This window comes from Cinclus cinclus, chromosome 2, assembly GCF_963662255.1.
Source record: "Cinclus cinclus chromosome 2, bCinCin1.1, whole genome shotgun sequence".
Classification (NCBI taxonomy): Eukaryota; Metazoa; Chordata; class Aves; order Passeriformes; family Cinclidae; genus Cinclus; species Cinclus cinclus.
This window is the reverse complement of record NC_085047.1, coordinates 5,074,495-5,097,027: the sequence shown is the minus strand read 5'-3', so window position 1 is coordinate 5,097,027 and position 22,533 is coordinate 5,074,495. Positions and strand designations below refer to the sequence as shown.

Here is a 22,533-nt window from a genome sequence, read left to right as displayed (position 1 = left end):
CATTAAGCAAAAAAGATAAGTTTTTGAAGTACCAGAAAGGCAGCTAATTATCAAAATTTCAGTATTAGTCTCAAAAAGAGAAGGAAAAAACCAAAACTAAGTAAGTGAGATCCCTTACCTTTCCTGCTTAACACATGACATCATCATACCCTTCTTTCCAGTGCAGACACTCACACAGCAGGGATTGGGATGTGTGCTAAATTAAGCGGTAGGCTATTTCTATTCTTTCCGAATTACAAAACTCAGATTGCCTTAATCAGCAGAAGCAACCCAGACTTTACATCCAGCCACCCCTGCACAAGGAAGAAACAACAGGCTCCTTTAAAAGAGACCAAATTTGATCCTTTATGTCTAAACTGTAATCACCACAGTAGCCCGAGATCATCTGGGGCACACAGGGCACCCTCCATACCTTGCAAGAAAACAGTTGTGTCACACCTCTTTGACTGCAATACTCCCTTACCTAAAAAAAGTCTGACAGATTTTTATGGCTTGAAAGATCTGCAGCCTATCATCTGAAGATATCAGAGAAGAGCAAATGGAAGAGTCCGTGAGAGAGACATTTACATTGTTCTTTCCCAGGAAGGCTAGGATTCTTTTTTTAGATAATGTAGAGCTCTTATCAAAAGGAATTAGCCTGGGTGTAATTGCTTAAAACCCATTATCTCTATCAGGATGAAGAAACGCATACTGCATCTTAAGTGGAGCTTCAGAAAAGCTATCAAACTGCAAGGCTGCTGGATTGCTCTAATCACCATACCATCTGAGACCTCAGAAAAGCCACATCTCCAGTACAGGGTGAAAAAGCAAACTTCCCTGCTGAACTCCATCTATACCATGTGGACTAACTTTCATGTGAAAGCATGCGATGTTAATTGTGCAGCACAGGAACAACCTGCTTTCTTCACCACTCATCCCTTCACCCACTGCCTCCAAGCCAAGCACTTGAACAAACCAGGAGGCTTTCAGTAGGATACAGTTCTCAGTTATCACAGAACCACAGAATGGTTTGGGTTTAGAATGGACTTTTAAAGGTCATCTAGTTCCAACACCCTACCATGGGCAGGGACGTCTTGCACTAGACCAAGGTGCTAGAACTTTCAGCCAACCTGACCTTGAACACTTGAAATAATGAGGCATCCATAGCTTTTCTGGGCAACCTGCTCCAGTGTCTTTCCACCCTCATCATAAAGAATTTCTTCTTGATATCCAATTAAAACCTGCCCTTTTTCAGTTTAAAGCCATTATCCCCTGTCTCATCATTACATGCTTTGGTCAACTGTCTCTCTCCATCTTTCTCACAAGCCCCCTTTAAGTACTGAAAGGCCACAATATGATCTCCCTAGAGTCTTCTCCAGATTTAACACCCCCAATTCTCTCAGCCTTTCTCCATAGGAAAGGAGTTCCAGCACTGACAGCAGTCAGATCTTATTGTCTAAAAAGACAGGGACAGTAAGAGAACAATACTTCACCATATGAAACACACTGTACAAGTGCAGATAGTCAGCAGTCCATCTGATCACTGCTCAAAAAGATCCATTTTGGAAAAACATCACTGAACCATCTCACAAAAATGAAAGCCATCTTTCTGTCTCTCTCCTAAGGCAGCTGCAACAGGCAGCATTGCCTCTCCTGCCATTTCTTGGGCTTTTGGGAACGAAGCACTGGTCACCTGTACAGCTCCACTCTTCTGAGGACAAGCTGACTGGCATCTTTCACTCCAGCACATCACCCATTTCAATCCTGTGCCAAAACAAACTACAGGAATTTGCTGCAAGTGCTTCTGCGGATTATTCATACTAGAGTACAAGGAGAAAATACCAGTAAACTGCAGTGGAAGATGTAAAGCAGAAACCAGGCTGCATGTGCAGGTAGAGTTAGTTTAAAGCACTACCACTGACTGCTGACAGTACAGATCCCTCTGTACACCAGTGATTCCTGTCCCTGGGGAGAGGTTTGCTACTGGAAGGCCAACCAGGCAGAAGGTAAAGGAGAAGCCACACAAACCTTTCCCAACTGGGCAAAACAGGAGGCTACCTTGCAAAACAGAGTAGCTTTGTCAGGCAGAGAACTGTGACACCACTGGTCCAAAAGAAAAAAAAGAGAAAAAAAAAATAGCCACCACAACCCCATACCTAGCACGCAAAGACAGTACTAAAGATCGTGTTTTAGACTCCCTGGATGTCAAACAATTCCATCACATACAATCTCTATTCCCTTTCCTTATCACCGACTGACAGTTAAAAGATAAAAGGCTGTATTCTAAGAACTACTTCTCACAAGTCTATAAAATGTATTTGGGAGCAGGAAAAAAAAAAAAAAGAGGGGGGTAGTTAAAAAACCCCATGAATTCCAGGAATTAACGTGCCACTTCTTCCCGGGTCTCACCTGACATACCTGCCCCTGCTAATGGCCTTCATTTACTGTCTTCCAAATTGTCCCACAGATCTCCATTTTTACCCTACTCTGACAGAGCAGCCCATTTAGGTTACCTGGTAACATCTGACCCAAAAAGTCCAGGGATTCTGGAAGTAGTATTTAGACTGCCACACAAGACAGGTGATTTCCTGTTGCTCTTCCTCAGAAGCAATTTGTGTTGCAGAGGAGAAGTTCAATACGTCACGTTCTAAAGAAAACAGTTGGCAAAGCAGTAAAGCCCACAAGTCAAGGCTTAAGAGCATAGCTGGAACCAGGCTGCAAATATTTCCAGAAATGCTCTATCTACAGTATCTTCACATTTCCTTTAGTGGGGAAGAAGGACAAAGGTTAACAAATACCTATTACTAATGCCAACTTGAACAAGAGCAGTATTTTTTAAAAGTCCCCAAACTGGAATATACAGAATTAAAATCAGTGCTGTTCTGCAACATCATTAACTTGCACTTATCTCTTATCTTAAATCTTTCCCAAAGCAGTTGGAACTGAGCAGAGCAGTCCAAATCCATTTGTTCTATACTGCAATTTCCTCTGGGCAGAGACAGACCATTTTCTTTGCTCTGTGTGGAATGCAGCACACCACCAGGATTAAACTGAACTTTTGGGGGATTTAACTGGAGTAAACAATCAGAATAGAAAATTTTTAAATCTACACCTACATTAACTAAAAATCATACATCAAGTAAAAATCCAAGACAAAAAAAATCTAAATCCTAGAAAGACTACATTAAAACTCTATAAGCTACTACTTTTTTTTAAAAAGCATGTCTTTCAACAGGACATAGCACACAGCAGAGCTGATAAAGCTGGAAAGCAAAGAAGAAGCATTTGTCAAAATACTTTTTTAAAAGATGCATGAATAGCAATATCCATGTGTTTCACAAATCTGTCATTTGTATTTTATATATATATATATATTTAAATAAGGAAATCCTGAAACACTCCCTCCTTTCTTCAAAACAATTTCCATTATCATCACCCTTTTTTCCTCCCAAAGCAGAAAGCACTGATTTTTATTAGAGTGACGTAATCATTTGCTTTCCCAGTTATCATTAATGCCAGGTAATAGAGAAAAAAATAACTTTAAAAATGCTAACAAATATAAGAAGTGCTGAAACCAATACAAAGTATTTTACTTTTCATTAACAATTATACTAAAACCAAAAAGCAAAGGCAGAAAAAGCACAAACAGCTGTTTGGAGAGTTTTTTTTGGGGGGGAAGTGGTTCTTTGGTGATTGTTTTTCCTTGCTTTTAGATGTGAGCTTTTTATTTGGTGTTTGGGATGAAGGAGCGCAGGCTGCAGGAGGTTTTTGTTGGTTTTTTGTTTAAATTTGGTGGCATTTGTCCATTGCAACTTAACCCAACATCCCACCCAACATCATACCAAACAAGGTCCTGTCTAAAGCCAAGTTAAATCTAAAGGGGACTTGGAAATTTAAAAAGCCAAATAGTTCCATAATCCAGCTACTGCTAATCTTAACTTCCACCTTCCCAATAATTATTTTGGGGTTCACTTCAAATCTCCTCACACAGGCACTCATTTCCTAACAATTATTTCGCCTGATGAGCAAAGGCACCCTGGAGGCTTCAATAAAAGCAGCAACAGAGGCAAAACAGAACAGCGAGCAAAAACAGCAACTTCTGCCCATCACAGAAGTCAACAGCCACAAGGCTAAATGACACAACACACCCACACTTGAGCTCCCAGTCTCTCCAGTTGGGATCCTGAAGGGCAGCTTCACTCTGCCTGCATCTGCTGTGGCAAGAGATTATGGAACGAGGTGTCTGGGCAGCCAGGCTGCTGGAACTGCTGAACAAGGCAGCATATGGCACTGGCCCACCTTGGCTCCACGCTTGACAACTGATTTGCAGCCACAGGGGCCAGTGGGGGGATGGAGCTCAGTGTTTTAGAGCAGTCCTTTTCTCCTGTAATTTAATTTTCTAACGGTCTCATCTTCACCGTAAATAATCTCCAAGCAAGCAGCCACATTAAAAATGCCAACAGCAGATGCACACAGAATGGGTGTTATGGCATGGAAATGAGTGCCTGTGCCTTGTAGGACAGTGTAGGTAAAGTGCAGCAGCACAGCTATTGCCAGGTCTTTTTGCAGCAGATCTGCTTGGACAGATTAACCAACTAGACCAAATTTAAAAAAAAAAAAACAGGAACATTTAGGAACAGCTAACAGGCATTCCAGGCTTACTACTCACTGTATCACACTGATTCTTTACGTAAAGATGAAAGCAAAGATATGTACAGCCAGGCAAAGATGACACAAGCCAACACAAAACAGTCACCTAACTTGTGCTCTATCAACTGGTACCCCTAGAGGACTTCACTTGGGCCCCTACACAACCACCATATCCTTACTGCTGCCTGAAACCTGGAAAACTGGAGGCCAGTGTTTTTCAAGCCCTTCCCTCAAAGCCCACACATCCAATTAGCACCCAAAAGCCAATTTCAGGTCATGCAGAGCAACAGTGTTTAGTATGTTAATCTCTGTGAAGCCTGCTTGGTATTTTTCTCCTGGACAACAAGGAATTGCACGCATGCGTGCACACTGAGTATGATTTAAGAGACATCAGGGCTCTTCCTCCTTTAAGACAAGATTTACATAACTAATTCTGTAATTGAGAACAGGACTGCAAGGTATTTACATGCTGCTGAGCTTTTTATTATTTGCTATGGGAGAGACAATGAGAGACTCTCTTGCCCCAGAAAAGATAGGTAGTCTCATCTGTAGCATTAAAGAAAAAAAAAAAAAAAAAAAACAGGACACACAAGAAATTACCCATTTCAGGAAGAGATATTTTCCATTACAGAATCATTTCTCTCTTCCAAAGCAGAGGGTCAGCGGTTCAGTGGGAGCAAGAGAAGAAAAGAAGTCTGGATAAGGAAAAAGATGAGAGGTCAGGGACATAAAATAACATCTAGAAGGCACACAGGGATTCCAGTCAAGGTCTCTGTGCAACCCCCACACAGATTGTTAAATAAAATTACCCCCAGATGGGTCTGCAACACAGCTGGCTTTGAAAACAGGCATGCCACAGCACTCTTCATTATTTGAAAGGGACAAATACCAACAAAAGACAGTTCTGGAAACACAGGAAAAAGCCTCACAAATCAATTGCATTCAAATCAATATGGCTGGTGTCATTAAGACTCCTGAAAATTCAAAATAAAGTTTTAGGTTAGTAGATGGAACTCAAGATGGCCTCCTTATTTACTTCACTAATATTTAAACAGCAAAATAAGAAAAAAAATTGTGCATCACAAAGAAAATTAAGACTAGCACAACTGTCTACTTCGGTACTTGGAGCCTTAAAAAGAGAAAAGGCTGCAGAGGGTAGCTGGTGCTAAGCTCCCAAAAATCACGCTGCATCTTTGGGATGTTGCAATGTACCAAAGATCCAAGACACCTGAAGTACAGCAGATATGCTCCTGAGTGACACTTCTTGTTCAGTTACCTCCCCTGGAATACTAACTGCACACTCAGATCGCTTCCCAGTAAAAAGCAAAGTGCAGAAACTGGGACAGTGAGAAGTCTCACCTCAGAAATTCAGTCCTCAGCAACCAAAATTATAATGAAGATGCAACCTGTGTGCTCTTAAAGGATGCTGAAAGCACTATTCACATTTGAACTTCAGTGTGGAACTAGAAACTCTTCCCTAAATCACAAGTGTGAACTAAAGCCATGAACACATGTGTGGCCAGGATTTGAAATCCACCCACACTTCGCAGCATCACTTATGCCTGCTCAACAAATTTAACAGCCAGAATTTCCAAAAAAAGCATGCAAGAATCAAAAATTTGCTGGCATTCAGTGCCTCCAAGAGCTTGAAGGCAAATTAGCTGTGTAATTAGCTGTCTGTGGCCCTGAATCCTACTTCTAGAAAGCTGTTCTCACATGTGAAAGGAAACAGTATTGCATGTGGCTTCTGTTTAATTTCCTGGAAGATTAATTTTACTGGACAGAAGAAGAGACTTTCTGGAACAGGTGGGCAGGTATGTGCATGTGGACAACACAAAAGAGATCCAGAAACCAGCAAAGGCAACCACCTGGTGAAATTCCACTCCCAATTACCCAATCCTGGAGAAAAACAAACATTTCTACTTGTGACTTATAGAGTAAGCAAACAAAAAAAGCACCCTGCTCTTGCATGACCAAAGTGTTAGCTAGATCTAGAAATGAAGAGGTTCCATTATCAAAAATGCCTGAGCATTAATCTTCTGGGGATCCAAGCCTCCTTTCTCAAGTTCCAGGCTCACATTCCCAAGCCTTCCATCACCTCTGAAAACCCTGCCCTGAATTCAATGCAGGAATTTTACCTCCAGTAGCACAATAATAAGGTTCATCAATTCAGCACCTGGCCAAAGAAGAGCAGCAGTCTTTTCATGTCCCCCATCACAAATTTAAAGTCTTTTCTCCCTTTAGATTAGATGCCAGCAAGTTATCACTGTTATCTGCTTTGATTAACTCACAGCATTTGCCTCAGAATCTACTCTTGCCTTGACAATAAATCCTGAACAGCCTCCCAGGTACACACAGGAACAGGTAGCACTGCAGAATGTCATTCACAATTAAGCTTCTGGGGAGAATTTGATGCCATTAAAAATAAGAAACCCCACATGAAATAAAAAACTTTCACAGCATACTACCACTTGGAATTTTAGCAAAGTTTGGGGTTCAGCCTTTAGCTACCCACTTTCATTTGAGTATGCCCAAATAGACATCTTAAAATACTTCCTGTTATTCCTGCTTTTAAGAAATGTACCTCTCCTAAGTAGATGTTTTGCTGCTGTCATTGGCATTCTATGCATTGGACAGTCAATACCAATACAAAAGATAAAAGAGAAAGGGAAAGGTAACACAACAAAATTAACTAATAGGTGCCAACACCCAGAACATTTCAGAAACCAACTTCAGAGGTAGCCAAATGCAACACCTATGAGCCAGCAAATACTTGGAGGAATTAGCCAAGGTTAATCATTCTAAGGCCAGGATGGATAGAGCTCTGCGCAACCTGGTCCAGCGGAAAGTGTTCCTCTCCATGGCAGGGGGGCTGGAACTAGATGATCTGCAATCCTATCCTCCTATGATTCTAGGAGGATACCACCTCTAACTTAGGAAGCTTCCAAGCTGCATATGATCATGAAATGATACACTAGGACAGTAATGTTCACTCTTCCCTAGGCTTCCACTCGTGGCCACTGGCAGAGGCAAGACCTGAGGCTAAATACATCTTTGGTGTCAGCCTTCCCCTCTCTTCCACAGCCTCAGGAAGTAGGAGCTTGGAGGCACTACCCTTTTATCACTGCTGCTCCTCAGTGGAGCCCAGGCTGGTAACTAGGCTGGACCCAGCAGTGAGAACAGAGACAAAAAACAAAAAGGAATGAAAGAACACAGAATTTTCAAGTAACTAGAAAATCAGAAGCAAGGGAATCCTTTTGAGCATGAAACAAGAGTGAAAGGCGGGTAGAGAACCAACATGACATTAAAATAGCAGGAGGAAGAGAATACAATTTTTGAAAGACACCCAGAGGGAACATGCTTAATTGTTTCTTTTCTGCTCCAGTCTCCATGCAGAACTATTCTAGGTTACACTATTTAACAAGACAGCCTACGCACAAAATAAGTAGCTGTTAATATTTGGGTGAAACTTGGGATGTGCTGAAATTATTCAGTAACTAACACTTATAATCAGCTTACAATGAAACACACAGCAGATTGCATGCACCCCAGGCATCCTCACATTTGCTGCGTTGGGAAGAAACAGTCATGTCCCACAGCACATTGTTCAGCAGAACAAAAGACTCTGCATCCCAGTGGACAGCCATTTTGTGGATCCTGCATGGGTGCACTTATGTAGCACATCTGCAGGCAACACCTCAAATACACTTTGCAAAAGCAACAGTGCAGTGCTGACTAAGCCTCAGAAGTCTCCACCAACCCCTGGGTTGATGCAAACAAAATTTTAATATCACTTGAAATTATGTCTAGTGCAAACACAGTAGCTGTCTAACACCATAAGAACAGAAGGGCAAAGTACATCAACAATTTATGAAGTCAAGGTGCTAAAACTCACCTGGAGAGCTACAGATGGATTTGGCCACAAACACTGGAATTAGTAGTCCACGCTTCTAAAGCATGAGGGAAGAGCCTTAGTAGCAGCTTTTAAGCAGCTTTGGGATTTCTAGTGGACAGGTGTCTCCCTGAATTGTCCCCTTCACTTGAGGGCAAAGAGCCCTTAGGTAACAAGGGATGCACTCACTGCACAGAGAACCAATATTCCCCAGAGACACTTCTGACCAGAAAACTAAAGCATGAAATGCTCCTGTCCAACAAGCAGAGCAAGCCCTGATCCCTGTGTCAGAACACAGCCTGGAAGCCATGCCAAGCCAAAGAGACCTGTTCACCAGCCTTAGCACCAGAGACCACGTGAACTGACACATCCCTCCAAGTGCAAGCACAAAACACAGACCTACACATAAGAAAACAGAAATGGGACATCTATTTCTACCACACCAACCTAAACTGGAGAGGTGTTCATTTGGCACCCAAGCCCTTAACTCAGTCTGGGGAAAAAAAAAAAAAAAACTGAAATCCTGACCTCGCAAACATTAACCAAAAAACCCAAACCAACAAACAAGAAAAACCCAAATAAAAAGATAAGCAAGTAAGAGACTGAATTCTGTGCAGCACCAAGAAGTTCTCTTTGCTCATATACCTCATGATAACACCTGAAAAGATAGCATTGTTTAAAGAGTCAGTGCTATATCTAAGCCCCCTTGGGCAAAAGAAAAGGAGTTACGTCTTCATTAATGTTCAGAAAGAAGCAAGGTGTACATGCACTCAGCTTTCTCAATGGATGGTTTAAAAACAAAGTGTCTTCCTCCCAGGTCTGCAGCACCTAGCCATGTCCAACATCAGCAATACATAACAATAAGAATGACAAGCCTTTCATAAACAAATAGAACAAAACTGTTTATTTCCCTTTTAATTTATTTACTGTTTATAAATTCACACTTTAAAATTTCTAAGTACTACTTATACACCCCGCTCAATTTTTATCTTACTACACCACATAACCAACTGGGTTTCTGTCTTGCTGGAATGGCAGTCGTAAGTCATGTTAACAGCACCACTATCCTATAGAAAATTTGTTTATTATTAGAGAGCAATCAGTATCACTACTGTTACAAGAAAATAACAAAGTGCCTAAAAGGCACTCCTGCTGCTAGTGAAGAACTAAAGAGAAGGTACACACAGAATTTACAAGGCACTAGTTAACTATACAGCTCTGCTCTCACCTCCTGCCTCCCCACTTAATTTTTCAGAAAAAAAGAATGAGGTTTTAGAGATTAATAATCTGAAGATTATTCCCAGGATCTTAAACCTGTTCAATTCCACAACACTAAATTATGACGTTTCAAAGAATTCAAGCAGAAGAGCACCTGCCTTAATGGGATGCAAGAGCAGCCTACAAATGCCTCTATTGTTTGTAGTTTTATAGCCTAAGCCTACCTGGAGTCAAAATGCAGGGCACAAACCACACAACTAGATGGTGTTTTGCCTTTCCTCAGACAAAACACAGATTATTTCAAGAGCTGTATTCATTTCACAAGGAATAAGAGTCTTGGACAAGGGATTGCCAGGAAGCCTTAAAGTACAGAAGTCCAGTCTGTCCCTAGATGGAAAAGCAGTACTCTTTGCCTTTATTATAAAAGGATAACCTCTTTACCAAAGAGAGTCATGTTTAAAAAAAAAAAAAAAACAGTTTAATATTTGATTAATTATCTTCCCTGGGCAGTTTTAAGGTATTCATATTTCTGCCTACCCTGCTCACACTACTTCACTTTCATCTCTTAGCAGTTCAATGCAAGAAATTCACTACCTGTCCATCACCTACAATTGCTCAGTACAATCAGTGAGCTCTCCCAGAATTCTCCGAGATCCTATTGAAAAAAAATCTCTCTACTGATGACAAGAACCATCTTCATTAATCCACCTGGCAGATGTATTCTTCCCTTCTAATCATTATGTGAGTTTACAAATCTAACAAAGCTGAACTCACATCACATTATTCAGATTACAAATTCTCTGGGAAAAGAAAGCTCTTGGGCATGGTGCTGTAAATCATCAAAACCACGTTTTACTCCTAGCTGATACCTGCTTTAAAAAAAGGTATGCCCACAGATGACTGCTAGGGAACAGTCACAGGCATGGTCAGTCAACCGGTTATCTCTGAAACAAGCATCTGTTAAGCAGCAGAACTCAATAATCAGAATCCTGTTTTCTGCAGGAAAGATACATATTTATACAGGGCAGCTCAAACTTTGATTGAAACCCACCTAGAGTATTGTAAGCCAAGGCTATAAGTTATCTGTAGAGAGCCTGAAATAACAGCAGAGGCAAAAGCTGCGTCCTTGAATGTCAATACTAGAAGCCAATAACAAATTTAACATCACTATTGTGGACTGTTTCAGGATTTATGTATTCTTATGGAAATGCACAAGAGTTGAATGCTCACTTGCAGTTATCACGGTCAGACTAAGTCCATGAGGCAGTACTGGGGATACAAGAAATATCCCGAAGGAAAAGCTTAAAATGAGGCTCCCTAGTTTCTGTAAAAGAGAACAGACTTGAACAATCTAACTTCACAGGCTCCTGCTAAGCCTGAATGCCAGTCAGTTAAATGTTTGTCCCTATTTCATCATTAAATGCCAGAAATATCAAAGGACAAAGAAAGAAAACATTCACAGAATCGCAGAGTATCCCAAGTTGGAAGGGACACATGAGGATCATGGAGTCCAACCCCTGGCCCTGCACAGGACACCCCAAGGGTCACACCGTGTGCGTGAGAGCATTGTCCAAACACTTCCTGAACTCTGTGAGTCTTGATGCTGTGACCACTGCCCTGGGGAGCCTCTTCCAGTACCCAACCACCCTCTGGGGGGAGAATCCTTCCTGATATCCAACCCTGACAACTTCAGGCCAGTCCCTGGGGTCCTGCTCCTGGTCATCACAAGGAGATCAGTGCCTTCCCCTCCTCTTCCCCTGATGAGGAAGGAACTGCAATGAGGTCTCCCCTCAGTCTCCTTCAGGCTGAACAGAACAAGTGACCTCAGCTGCCCTTGTACAGCTTTCCCACCAGTCCCTTTACCATCTTCATAGCCCTATTTCCAATTAGTTCCTACCTCAATATGAAAAATTTCTGTAACAATCAGGGGTAGATGATGCTAAGGAGGGGGAATCCAGTAACGGACAGTGGAATTTCTATAAGACCCCTGCCATAAATTCAAAGAATCTTCTGCCAACTACTTCATTTTTAGAGCACATTTGGTTTTAAACTGCAGTTTTATTATTACTTGTGACGGGAGCTTCCATGCAATGCATTATTCAGCATCCATGTGGCAAAAATCATCAAAATTATAACAAGTCACAGAATAACTGTAACAGAGTAGCAGCATTTATGTAACCATAGTAATACAAGGCAATATTCTTTAGAGATCTTCCATTTCACCAGTTGTTACAGTAAGAAGAGATGACATACATGTCCTTTTTCTGAAACAGACACAGTAAGAAACTTCTGTAAAGTTTCACAAGCACCAAGATTCTATAGCAAAGAAATTTCTCTACTGTTATACCTTTGCTATCATTCTGCCTCAATGATCTCAAACACAGCTCAGCTCACGTCCCACAGCCTCTCACAATCCTGCCCATCACAAGTGTACACTCCAGTGCTTCTACTCACAGCGACTTTCCTGCAGAACAAAACACCCAAGATGACCTGACAAAATCCTTGCTGGCATTCACACTTCTGATGCTGCAGAGAGGACTAGGTAGAAGTAGATTCAAGTGGAAGAAAAAAAAGACAGGCCAAAGTTGACTTTATGCACAGAAAAAGATGTTCTGAAAGAGGGCAAGAGAGAGATTCTACTCTCCTAAGAATGCCAACAACAATATATACCACCAGATGAGCAGAATTCTGTCCAAGTCCTATTCAGCTTTCCCAGCAGGTACTCACTGCCCTTCACCTACTTCAATACAAAGCACACATGCCATCTTCTCCAAGAAAAAGCAGAACCTCCTCAGTACAAGCAGGCTAGCTAGGAGACAGTTTCAGGCTCCTGTGGGAAAGGCTGCTGAAGCAGACCCACAGGTCCCCTGAAGCTCCCCACCAACCCTCCAAGCTGCACTCAGTGCATGAACCAGGTGTTTCTAAGAAATGCCAACAGCAGAAAAAGAATACAGGCAAGCCATGCTTGGCCCCCCCCTTTGCATATCTTTAGGAAGTGTCCAAACCCAGCCTGGCTGACCCAGACACATCACTGCTTCTGAAGAAGTACTGAAGATGTGTCTGACACATGATAAATGTACCAGGAGCAAATTTTATATCAAATTACAAGAGAAGGGTACGTGCAATTGCCTGTGAGGAATTTAGAGACAGTGCAAAGACACAGAAACAATCATCAGACAATTTCCTGTCATCATCTGGTGACACACATCCAGTACAGTACAGAGGTCTTAAAGGCAGGGCATTAACTACCACAAGCTAAGAATCTCCTTGGCTTCATGTATTGAAAACAACTGTCACTTCATTAGCCTTTCAAGTTTCTAATGCAATTGCTGGGGAGGTGCAGAAGGATGTGGTGGTGTTAACTAGTGCTAAGAAGCATTCAAATAACTTCAAAGGTCGAAGTTCTTCACTCACCCATGCCAAGAAGAACACTCAAAACCAGGGCAGACACTCCTTGTGCAAGTGTCAGCCACGGCCGACACACACCTGGCTGTTTTGTATCAGAAACTGGCTCACTCAGGAGCCAACCTCAGCTGTGGAGTTTTAATTCCAAGAAACACCTGTATACTCATGAGAGTCACCTGATCAAAACCCTGCTTTGGACTGCAATCAAGATCCCACAGCAACAAGGCAACCCTGACACTGGAGGATTAGTGCTTAGCCACCACTCATGTGAGAGCAGAACTCATGATGGACTTGGGCCAAATACACATATGCAAAGCATGCCCAATGCACCAATACCAGCAGTGCAACCAAAAAAGAAAATACAGATGAACGCCAGCACATTACTTGGGTGACAAATGCATGGTCCATTGAAGTCCAGGTAAGGACTTATTTCATTTCTTATTCTGGGGTAGGAATTGTTAAAGCAAGGAAAGGACCCACCTTAAAGGCTGAGCACAGAAGTATCCCATGCACTGCCCTGCATCCACCTGTAGGTTACTACCCTTGTCCAGATGCACAAAGAGGTTTAAGTGTCTCTCTACAGCACCAGTCGGTGAAAAATCTCTCTATATACATACAAACTAAAAGCTGACGGCTCAGATTGACAGGAGGGTCAGTGAAAAATACTTCAAATTACCTTTAACAGCTACTTTCCAAGTAGCTTTGGCCTATCTCTGTTGAAGTTTATAAGGCAACGTCTGGAATAGGCACAAGCCCTGCAGCCCCTGGCCCTAAGCAGGAACAAGGGTACTATGTGAAGTCTCACTTGTTCTTCAGCTATTTTGGAAGGACATCCCCACCCAGTAACTCTATTCACAGTACTGCAGCCTCCCCCTCTAACCCTCCCTTTCAGACTTTAAAGGCAGACACCAGCAACAACCCAAATGCCACAGCATACCCAGCAGCCACATGCATCACACTTCAGTCCCTGTTTTAAACTCTGCAGGAGTCTAGAATTAGATATTCCATTTACCTGACAGTGGTGAGCAGAAAACCTTGCTTAGAAAACCAGGGTATATTCAAGATTCAACTGCAGAGCTTTGAGAAACCTGCAGGTTTTTACCAAGGCTGTTTTGTGGTGACAACGGCACCAGTGCCACCATCTCATACAGACATACCTTTAACCAATTCTTCCATTTTAAACAAGCTATTTCCCCACTCCCCTTTCTCTGTGGAAAGTATGCCCTGCTCCAGTTCTCTCTCCTCCCCTTCCTTCTCCTACTTCTAACTTCAAGCAACAGCCACACTTCTGTGCTCACTGACCCCTGCGTATATATGTAATTTTCTCTTTTTTTTTTTCCTTTTTAAAATACAATAGATAAACACAAAGACCTAGGGATGTCAGCAGCTTTGCAACTATATTGACATGTGCCTATCAATACAGTTGCCAGCAGATAGGACTCAGTCAACAGCTTTAGCGACCATTCAACCCAGCACCCTGACAGAAGACACAGCCTTTCCTTACTTCCCACCTTCAATCACCGAGTGATTTTTGTCTCCAATGAGCTGTCATGCTCTTTACTTTCTCACTGATGAGGCCACCCCCAAGCACTTAAGCTCTGTTTGCCAAAAGGTACAGCATGCCTTGTCTAGAACCAAGCCCCGAGATCAAACAGAAACAAGGCGGATGTGATACACTTCTTACTCTGCATTAATTTAAACCTCCATATGAACTGGATGGGGAACAAAAACACGGCACACACATAAAGGTTCTTAACACAGACAAACACCATCCACTGACATCACCTCCCCAACACACAGTACGCTGCTGGGCTTCTAAAGAGCTTCTCTTTTGGGGGAAGGTGGATGTTATCTGGGTAAATATTATGGGTGGTGCTGTGAAACCACAAAATAATCTGTGGCAAAAGGCAAAGGAAGATACATCACCTCTCCCACCCTGTAGGAAGAGGATTAGAGTGCAGACAGAAAGACTAACACCTCTCTGCTTATTCTAACAGTTCCCATTAACAAATAATTGCCTATTTTCACCTCAGTATTACTGGCTGCATTCAAGCACAAATGCATGTTCTAATTAGACATGCATTTCTGAGGGAGAAAAACGGGTATTTAAACTTAAATTATCATTCACAAATCAAGCAACTTCTGAATTTTTGCTCAAAATGAATATGTTTGGTACCCCGAAAACCTAAGAAGCATCCTCCATCAGTTCAGCATCTGTTTCATATTTAGAAGCTATTCTTTGCAAATGCAGGGGTCACACTGCTTTTAAAGCAGCCTCTGCCAATCCTCTTTTGCAGGGCAGATTTAATAGCGAATTCCACTGCCACAGGATTCACTGTGTAATAATGAAGGGTAGCGTGTCAATAGATGAAACTACACACATCAATAAGGAGTTGGCAGAGGTCCCCGCGGATGCCTCTCTTGCAACAATCATTTTAATGTGTGTAGGAGAACAATGCGTTACAGCCCGCTCAAAGATTCCCCACAGCCACACTGCATCAAAGGCCCACTGAAACACGACGCTAAATCTCTGCACTTGGAGCCAGCAGTGGGATATGCACAGAAACAAAGTCCTTTACGCTGGCAGTCGTTCTTTTTAAGACTGGCAAACCTAAGCAGAGCCAGCGTTTTTGGAACTGGACTCTCGCTAACCAACGTGACCCCCAGCAATGGTTCCACCAAATTCTTTTTAGAGGCTACTGATATGGTGAGAGGAGAGTGACTCAAAGAGCACGACAGCACACAAATTGCAGTCATGAAGCAAGCATTGAGCAGCACAGCTAAACCACGTCTGTAAGAAAGGCAGAAAGGCAAGTCCAGGCTGATCAAGCCTGTTAAACAGAAAGAGTGGAATAAAAGCAGCTACAGCAGCAGGAGTTGTTTTACAGCCAGTGTAAAGTAAAGAATGGTGATGGATATCTGGGAAAAAAGCCTGAGAGAAGAACTGAAGCCAGAGAACAAAAGTTAAATGCAACACGAAGTTTACATTGATTTTTTTTTCCAAGCTACATATAAGAAAGATGATATATGGACTTTGTGTGCTACAAGCAGCAGAGTCTCACAGCAGCTCTGACCAGTGATCCACACAGACCAGCACATCACTCCAGCATTGGCCAATTTGGCAAAAGGAGAGAAAAAAAACGGGGGGGGCGGGCAGGCAGGAAGGCCTTCACACGCATTTGCAGAAATCTGAAACTGGAATAAAACTAAGGACTCCATTTCTCTACCCCCAACTGCAGTTGTAATCCTTTGACACCTTACAAGCAATGACAGAATGTTTTCTCTAGGGACCTGAGACTAATTCCCTATTAAGCTTTTACAAACTGATGCTTTTCCAAGTCTTATAATGTGGCCAAATTTGGACATTTTCCTAAGAACATCAAAAGCCACAATCTTGATGCAAAGTTAATACTCCAGCCAAATTTCCAGTTCTTGCTCTAAACCATGGTTGTGCTAGAACTTCTAAATTTGGCAGCTTGAGATTATTATTGGTTCAAGAGCGGCAAAGAAGAAATAGCTAGAACCTGCAAGAATCAAAGAGGAAAAAAAAAAAAATCCACCCTGCTGCCTTCCCTAGCATAGCTATTGGAAATACTGGAGCTTTTTAAGGAAAGAGGGAGCAAGGACAGTAGTGTTTCCTAGGGTTGGTACGGGGGAAGTCAACCTGTGGCAGACATCCAGCCCAGAAAATTTCAGCACGAATGCCTGAAGTCCTGCAGAATAATAAACAATTTAAGAGATGGCACTCATAACAAACAGTAACAAGCAGATATACTACAGGCATTGCTGCCAGCCTTGCTTATTGGCAGCTGTGACAGATTGCCTAGGAGCTCCAGTCTTTAATTAGTTCTCATTCCTGAAGTTCACAAGTCAATTAATTCTAAAAACCACCCTCAGGTTCTTTTTTAAAGGAAATCCTGCCCAGGATTCTCTGCCTTTCTTGCCTCTTCTTCCCCTAGCTCAGCTAACAGTTCAGATCCTTTAAAACATCCATGCAAATTCCATCTGGCCGTGGAGATTATCACTAGTCAAATACTTTGGCTTGCTTTAGCAATTCTTCCTGTTTCTGCAGCAGTATTTTGCCACTACAACAGATACTGTTCCCCAGACTGCTTCTTCAGCCCCTCTTTCCCCACAACTTGCCTCCACCAGGGAAATGAAGAGGAGCATCAGCTGCAATACTGCAGGCACCAGTTTCAAGCAGTCCCCATGACAATTACATCACTGACATCTACAAGCATTACCACATTGCTTCATAACTTTTCTAAGACTCATCAAAGGAATTTAGCAACACTGGTTCTACCTTCTACCTAACTCAACTTTAAACTCAGTCGGAATACCATAGTCAAAGATGATCACAGATTCCACTGGAAACCCAGCTTTGAAACCACTTCCAACTCTGGAAGAAATTAGGAAAAAAAAAATTCTGTCTCAGACTTCACTAAGAAGAAATCAGTTATGCTTTACAATTATGAAATCTTACATGTATATTAATAAGCCAGCTTCTGATATGAAACTCAAAAAACCTAAGAAACTTTAAGTTCCTTAATTTCTGTCTTGCTTCTTATCCTACTTTACATATGCTGATCATCTGGAAAGACATTATTCAAGGTATTTGTCAGTTTATCCAAAAGCAGTTTGGTCTGAAACTGATTTAACACCTTTGCCCCCTGCAAAACACAAGGTGCATTAACAGTTTCTCATTTTTAAAGCCTCCTAGTAGATACCTGAGTCTTGAAAGATAACTGAAATCTGAGGTTTTCTAGAAAATCAATTCACCAAAAAAAAAAAAAAAGGAAAAATTGCAAACCTAGTATCTCCCTCCCTGATATGAGATCATTTCTTCTTTAGAACAAGAAATTCAAACAACTTCAAACCTGCTTATGTCCCAGTCTCTCCCTGCCTTGTTTGATCCAGTTTTGAGGTATCTTGTGCAGGTTAGGAACTGGGGTCATGCAGGAAACTGCTTATTATTCTTGGACAGAAATGGAAACATCGGTATGCCTAGACAATTCACCTCACAGGTGTCTATAAAACAGACTTTATGGCTTACTATCACAGATCTGAGAAAGCAGAACAAATATCAGAGGCCTGGTAACATCCCTAATAAAAGTAAAAAGCCAAAGTATTAAACAGATTTTTTTATTTGCATTACAATATACAGACTGGCTTTATACTCCATCTCGTATCTTTCTTTTGAAAGTACTAGAGACTTTTATAGACACTGACATAACCCCTACTTTGACCTAGCTCACGTTAGCAATGCTTTCCTCAAGTTCTTTCCAGCTTAACTTTCAATCGACTTCTATACATAATCTGAAAGAATTCACATTTTCAGACAATGTGTCCCCTTTCCCTTCCTTCTAAAACACAGAACTTCACACACCATAAAATATAACACTGAAAGGCATCTAAAACCAGACAACTGAAATGCTCACTTTCTAAAAATACCTTATTCAGACATGTACCCATTTCCCTTCTACAAAATATATATATTTTCTGCTTTGCAGGTTAGTGTTTGACAAGGATTATGGAAATTGCGGGGGGGGGTGGGGGGGGGGGGGGAGGAAACAACCACCCAACCCACAAGAAGAAACAGCCACACAGAAACAAATCAACCCATGAATAGATTAGATGTGAAAGCTGAAATCTCAGATGTCCCTGAATGTTTGTTTATATATCTAGAGGGATGGATATATATTATTTCTTAAGCACGCTCCCCTCTAATCAAGCATGTGGCTGCATTTTTAAATGACCCCTACTGCTTACTTCAAGTCTTGTTCAGGCAGGTTTATACCTCAGTTCAGGGATTAGAGCCAAATACAACAGAGGCTACCTAAAGAGAGCAAGCTGTTGCTATGTTGAAATGTAGCCATCGAGAAACCTGGGGAACAAGGTCGAAGAATTTCAGAAAAAGCACCTAGACTCCCTAAAAAGCAGCCCCAGCCAGGCACCTAGAAAGATGCAAGAGAGCCAGAGAAGGTGACTAAGCCATCATCTGCCAACCCTCAAGCACACAAGGATGTAAAGGACCAAACACTCACTACACTGCTCGCCCTTCGATTCCCACATGTTTCCTCAGCCCACACACCAAAAAATACATCAGCATGACAAAGCCACAGGGAAAGCTTCCTCCTCAGCAACACCACCTGCCCTTCAGTGCCTCACCAACCCATTTCCAGCACTAACTACCTGCTTCCAGTGCCTTAGCAGTCTGCACTTCCCCTTTGGAAGTCTTTTTAGCCACCCCCTAAGTCGTAAGAGATAGGCAGGTCCAGCTGTAAGCCTTCTCTGGCTATCAGTGAGGATCTGAGCCTTCCTCCTTCCAGGAAAAGGCAGGCAAAGGCCACCAGGGCCAGCCCTGGGCTCACCCGCAGGTGAGCAGGCACCACAAGGGCAGAAGGAGCAAATTCCACTCTAGGATGCCTTGAACAATCTGTAGGCAATCACCCTTACACTGCCTCCCATCCCTGTCCTAAACCTTGAGGCTCTCCCATTTTCTAATGCTCCCAACTTTAGCTGCAAATGCAGGAAAAGATTAAAGCACGCTTTTCCTTGAAGTGCATGATCACAATAACTTACACTAATTACCAAAAGCCTTCTATTGCAGAGCTTGAATTAAACCTTGATTCAAATGACTAATTGTTGCAGCTTCTGAGGAAAAGAAACAAAAATCATTTCAGACACCAGATGCAGGAAACAACTCCATTCATCTGAACACACAGCTCGTGGGGTTCTGGCATGCTGGAGCTGACTTTGATCAGAGCGGACAGTGAGTGCCACACAGGTCTAAAAGGTGAGTAAGAAAAAGGCCATCTCTTGGAAACCCATTATCAGTGGTTTTCCCCCAGGATCTACTGAGTACATGCTCTCCTCACGCCCCATAGCATTTAAAGAAAAACTTCAGTTTTCTTTTGAGATCCACTGAAATTATTACCTTGAACCTCAAACAAGAACCAGGGGAAAAAAATAAGCATTCCAGCAGATGGAATGCTTATTGTTTACTTTACTTATCTAAGCCCTGGTAACAATCAGATACTTGTTTTGGGTTTTGGCTGTCTTGTCCTAGGAGAGATCTTTTGGTTTCCAGAGCATTTCACAGGTTGATTAGGTAGATTGGCTGCAGAGTGAAATCACATATGAAACAACCAGAGCAAAATGCCCTCATAGTGCCCTTCTTTCTCAGGATCTAACCACACCAGAGGAGGGAAGAAAACAAGAGAGTAGACCAAGCCTTAGTATCAGGATCCCACAATCTCCTTAGTAAAAAGATTATAAATGTACTGGATCAAAAAGAAAGGATGATAAAACATTCTCATTTGTCACAGCCAAATATTTCAGCCATTTGCATCCTTTTGCTGGATTATTTTGTAAATATCCAAAGAAAACATTCAACCATAAGTACTCACAAGGGATAAATTCGTCTATTCTTCAGCCCCTTCCCTCCACCTCCTTTATACAAGAATTCCTCAACACTTGCAGCAAAAGCTCCAACCCATATCTCCATTAAAGAGCTGCTAGAAATCGTTTACAGAAACATACTTTTCCCACCCAGAGTGAGGGAATGACTACTTTCCAAACCTCTTAATCTCAGGAATATTTCACAGAAATGACCAAGTAATGGCATAAAAGGATAGGCACTCTACAGTTCAGAGACTTTTCTGCACACAAAAAGACTTGCAATTTTAAAACCATCATTCCAATTACAAAAAAAAAAAAAAAATCCCCAAGAGACAACCCAGAACATCTACACAAACCAGATCATGAACAATGACCATGTATCTTTGCATGCACGCTTTTTAAGTTCTTCTAATTATTTCATCTTTAATTAAGAAGGAAACAACTTTCCTGTTGTGCATCATCCTTAATACTTTCTACTTTTTGCTGCTTGACCTTGAGCATCTGAGAGTCTTGATTTTCTGCTTGTCCTACTAAACCATTCTCTTGAAAAATCTTATTCCCTTTCTGCTTCTAAACAAAACACTGAAGGTGAGCTCTGCAGCTCTTGACTGTTTCCCCAGCTGGCAGAATGCCTGTAAAGATAAACGAGATGACTAACTTCAGCTGCAAGTAAGAGAAAGCACAGTGGACACCTTTGTCTGGTAGGGTCTTGTAGACAGAACACCCTCTTCCCCAATAGCCTGCAAGCAGCCTCAGGAAAAAGAGTGGGGACAAGAGCAGGTTTAGGAAGCTGACTTTTCAAGTGCAACTCTCAGCTCTGCAGACCTAGGTATGAAAGATTCAACAGCCAAACAATGAGGAAAGTGCTCTGGCAGACATAAGGGGTGGGGGGAAAAAGTCACAGCAAAGTCAAAAGTACAAGCACAAACTAAGTCAGCGAATAGAATTTTGTTTAAAGAAGAGTGCTGGCAGTGTGGGGCTGGAGCACGGTTTAGTTACTCCTTCCACCTGAAATCTGGAAAAGGCTCTCATTTACTACTTGCAATCAATTAAGTGTTCTGAATCATGAACGACGTAGAGTAACTTGCGGGACATGCTTGCTCACCAGCACCTGATGTCCTCCTGGCTGCCCAGGGCTGGCACAAAGCCACCGAAATACTACACAGAGGTATCTAACCCGAACAGCCTCCTGGCTCTCTACTTTTACACTCACTGCTACTTCTGTAGCAGGGTTAGCAACAATGCTACAAAAGCACAACGCTGGGGTGAAAAAAAAGAAAAAAGAAAAATAAATCCCAGGACAACCCACCATCCACCCTTTTTGTGTAGCGCTTGCTCGTCTTTATTCCTGCACGCTGCCTGGCTGGCACTGACACCAGTAAGGAACAATGCCACATGTCACGCTAACGACAGCCACACAATTACCTGAACACGGCGCAAACCATCACCTCCACAATTACACGCTATCGCCTAGCGGGAGAACTTCCCGGCAGAGGCAGCAAACCCCGGGAGCCCGGCGGGGAAGCGCTGTTTTCCCCCGCACGCCGTGTGCCCGGAGAACCCGAGCAGGTTCCCCGGGGGACACGCAGGAGAAGGAGCGTCCCCGCCTCAGGGAGCGGCTTCACCTGGGCCAGGTGAGGTTTGGGAGCGAAAGAGCGCTCTCACCTCACCGCCAGCACAGCCCACGCACCGGCTTCTTCACGAGCAACTACGGCCGCACCGCCACGTTCCCCCCGGAGCCTGCGAGAGCCCCTCTCGGCGGGGAACCTCCGGATCCACCCCCGCTCCGGGGAGGCCCCCTAAAGTTTCGGGGAAATGCTCGGCAGCGATCCCCTGGAGGGAGCAGCTGGGGCCGATTCCTCCCACAGCCCGGCCCCGCCGAGGGCAGCGCCCGCCCGGGCTCCGCCGCGCCCCGGGCGGGCACGGCCCGGCTGGCGGCTCCCCCCCGGCCCCGCCACGCTACCTGTGGCCAAGGTGGCCGAGCACCC

The 22,533-nt window shown here is 42.8% G+C and overlaps 1 protein-coding gene across 1 annotated transcript in view; it reads right to left on the bottom strand.

Annotated features, from left to right (window-relative positions):
- The window catches only part of PTGFRN (prostaglandin F2 receptor inhibitor), a 60,299-nt gene extending 39,365 nt beyond the window's left edge, over positions 1-20,934 (bottom strand). Inside the window, exons 1-3 of the mRNA XM_062510702.1 lie at positions 20,902-20,934; positions 17,723-17,814; positions 17,485-17,543 (exon numbers count right to left, since the gene is read on the bottom strand). Of these exons, the coding sequence (XP_062366686.1) occupies positions 17,485-17,543; positions 17,723-17,814; positions 20,902-20,934 (184 nt within the window). The remainder of the gene's footprint in view (positions 1-17,484; positions 17,544-17,722; positions 17,815-20,901) is intronic.
- Between the last annotated feature and the right edge of the window lie 1,599 nt (positions 20,935-22,533).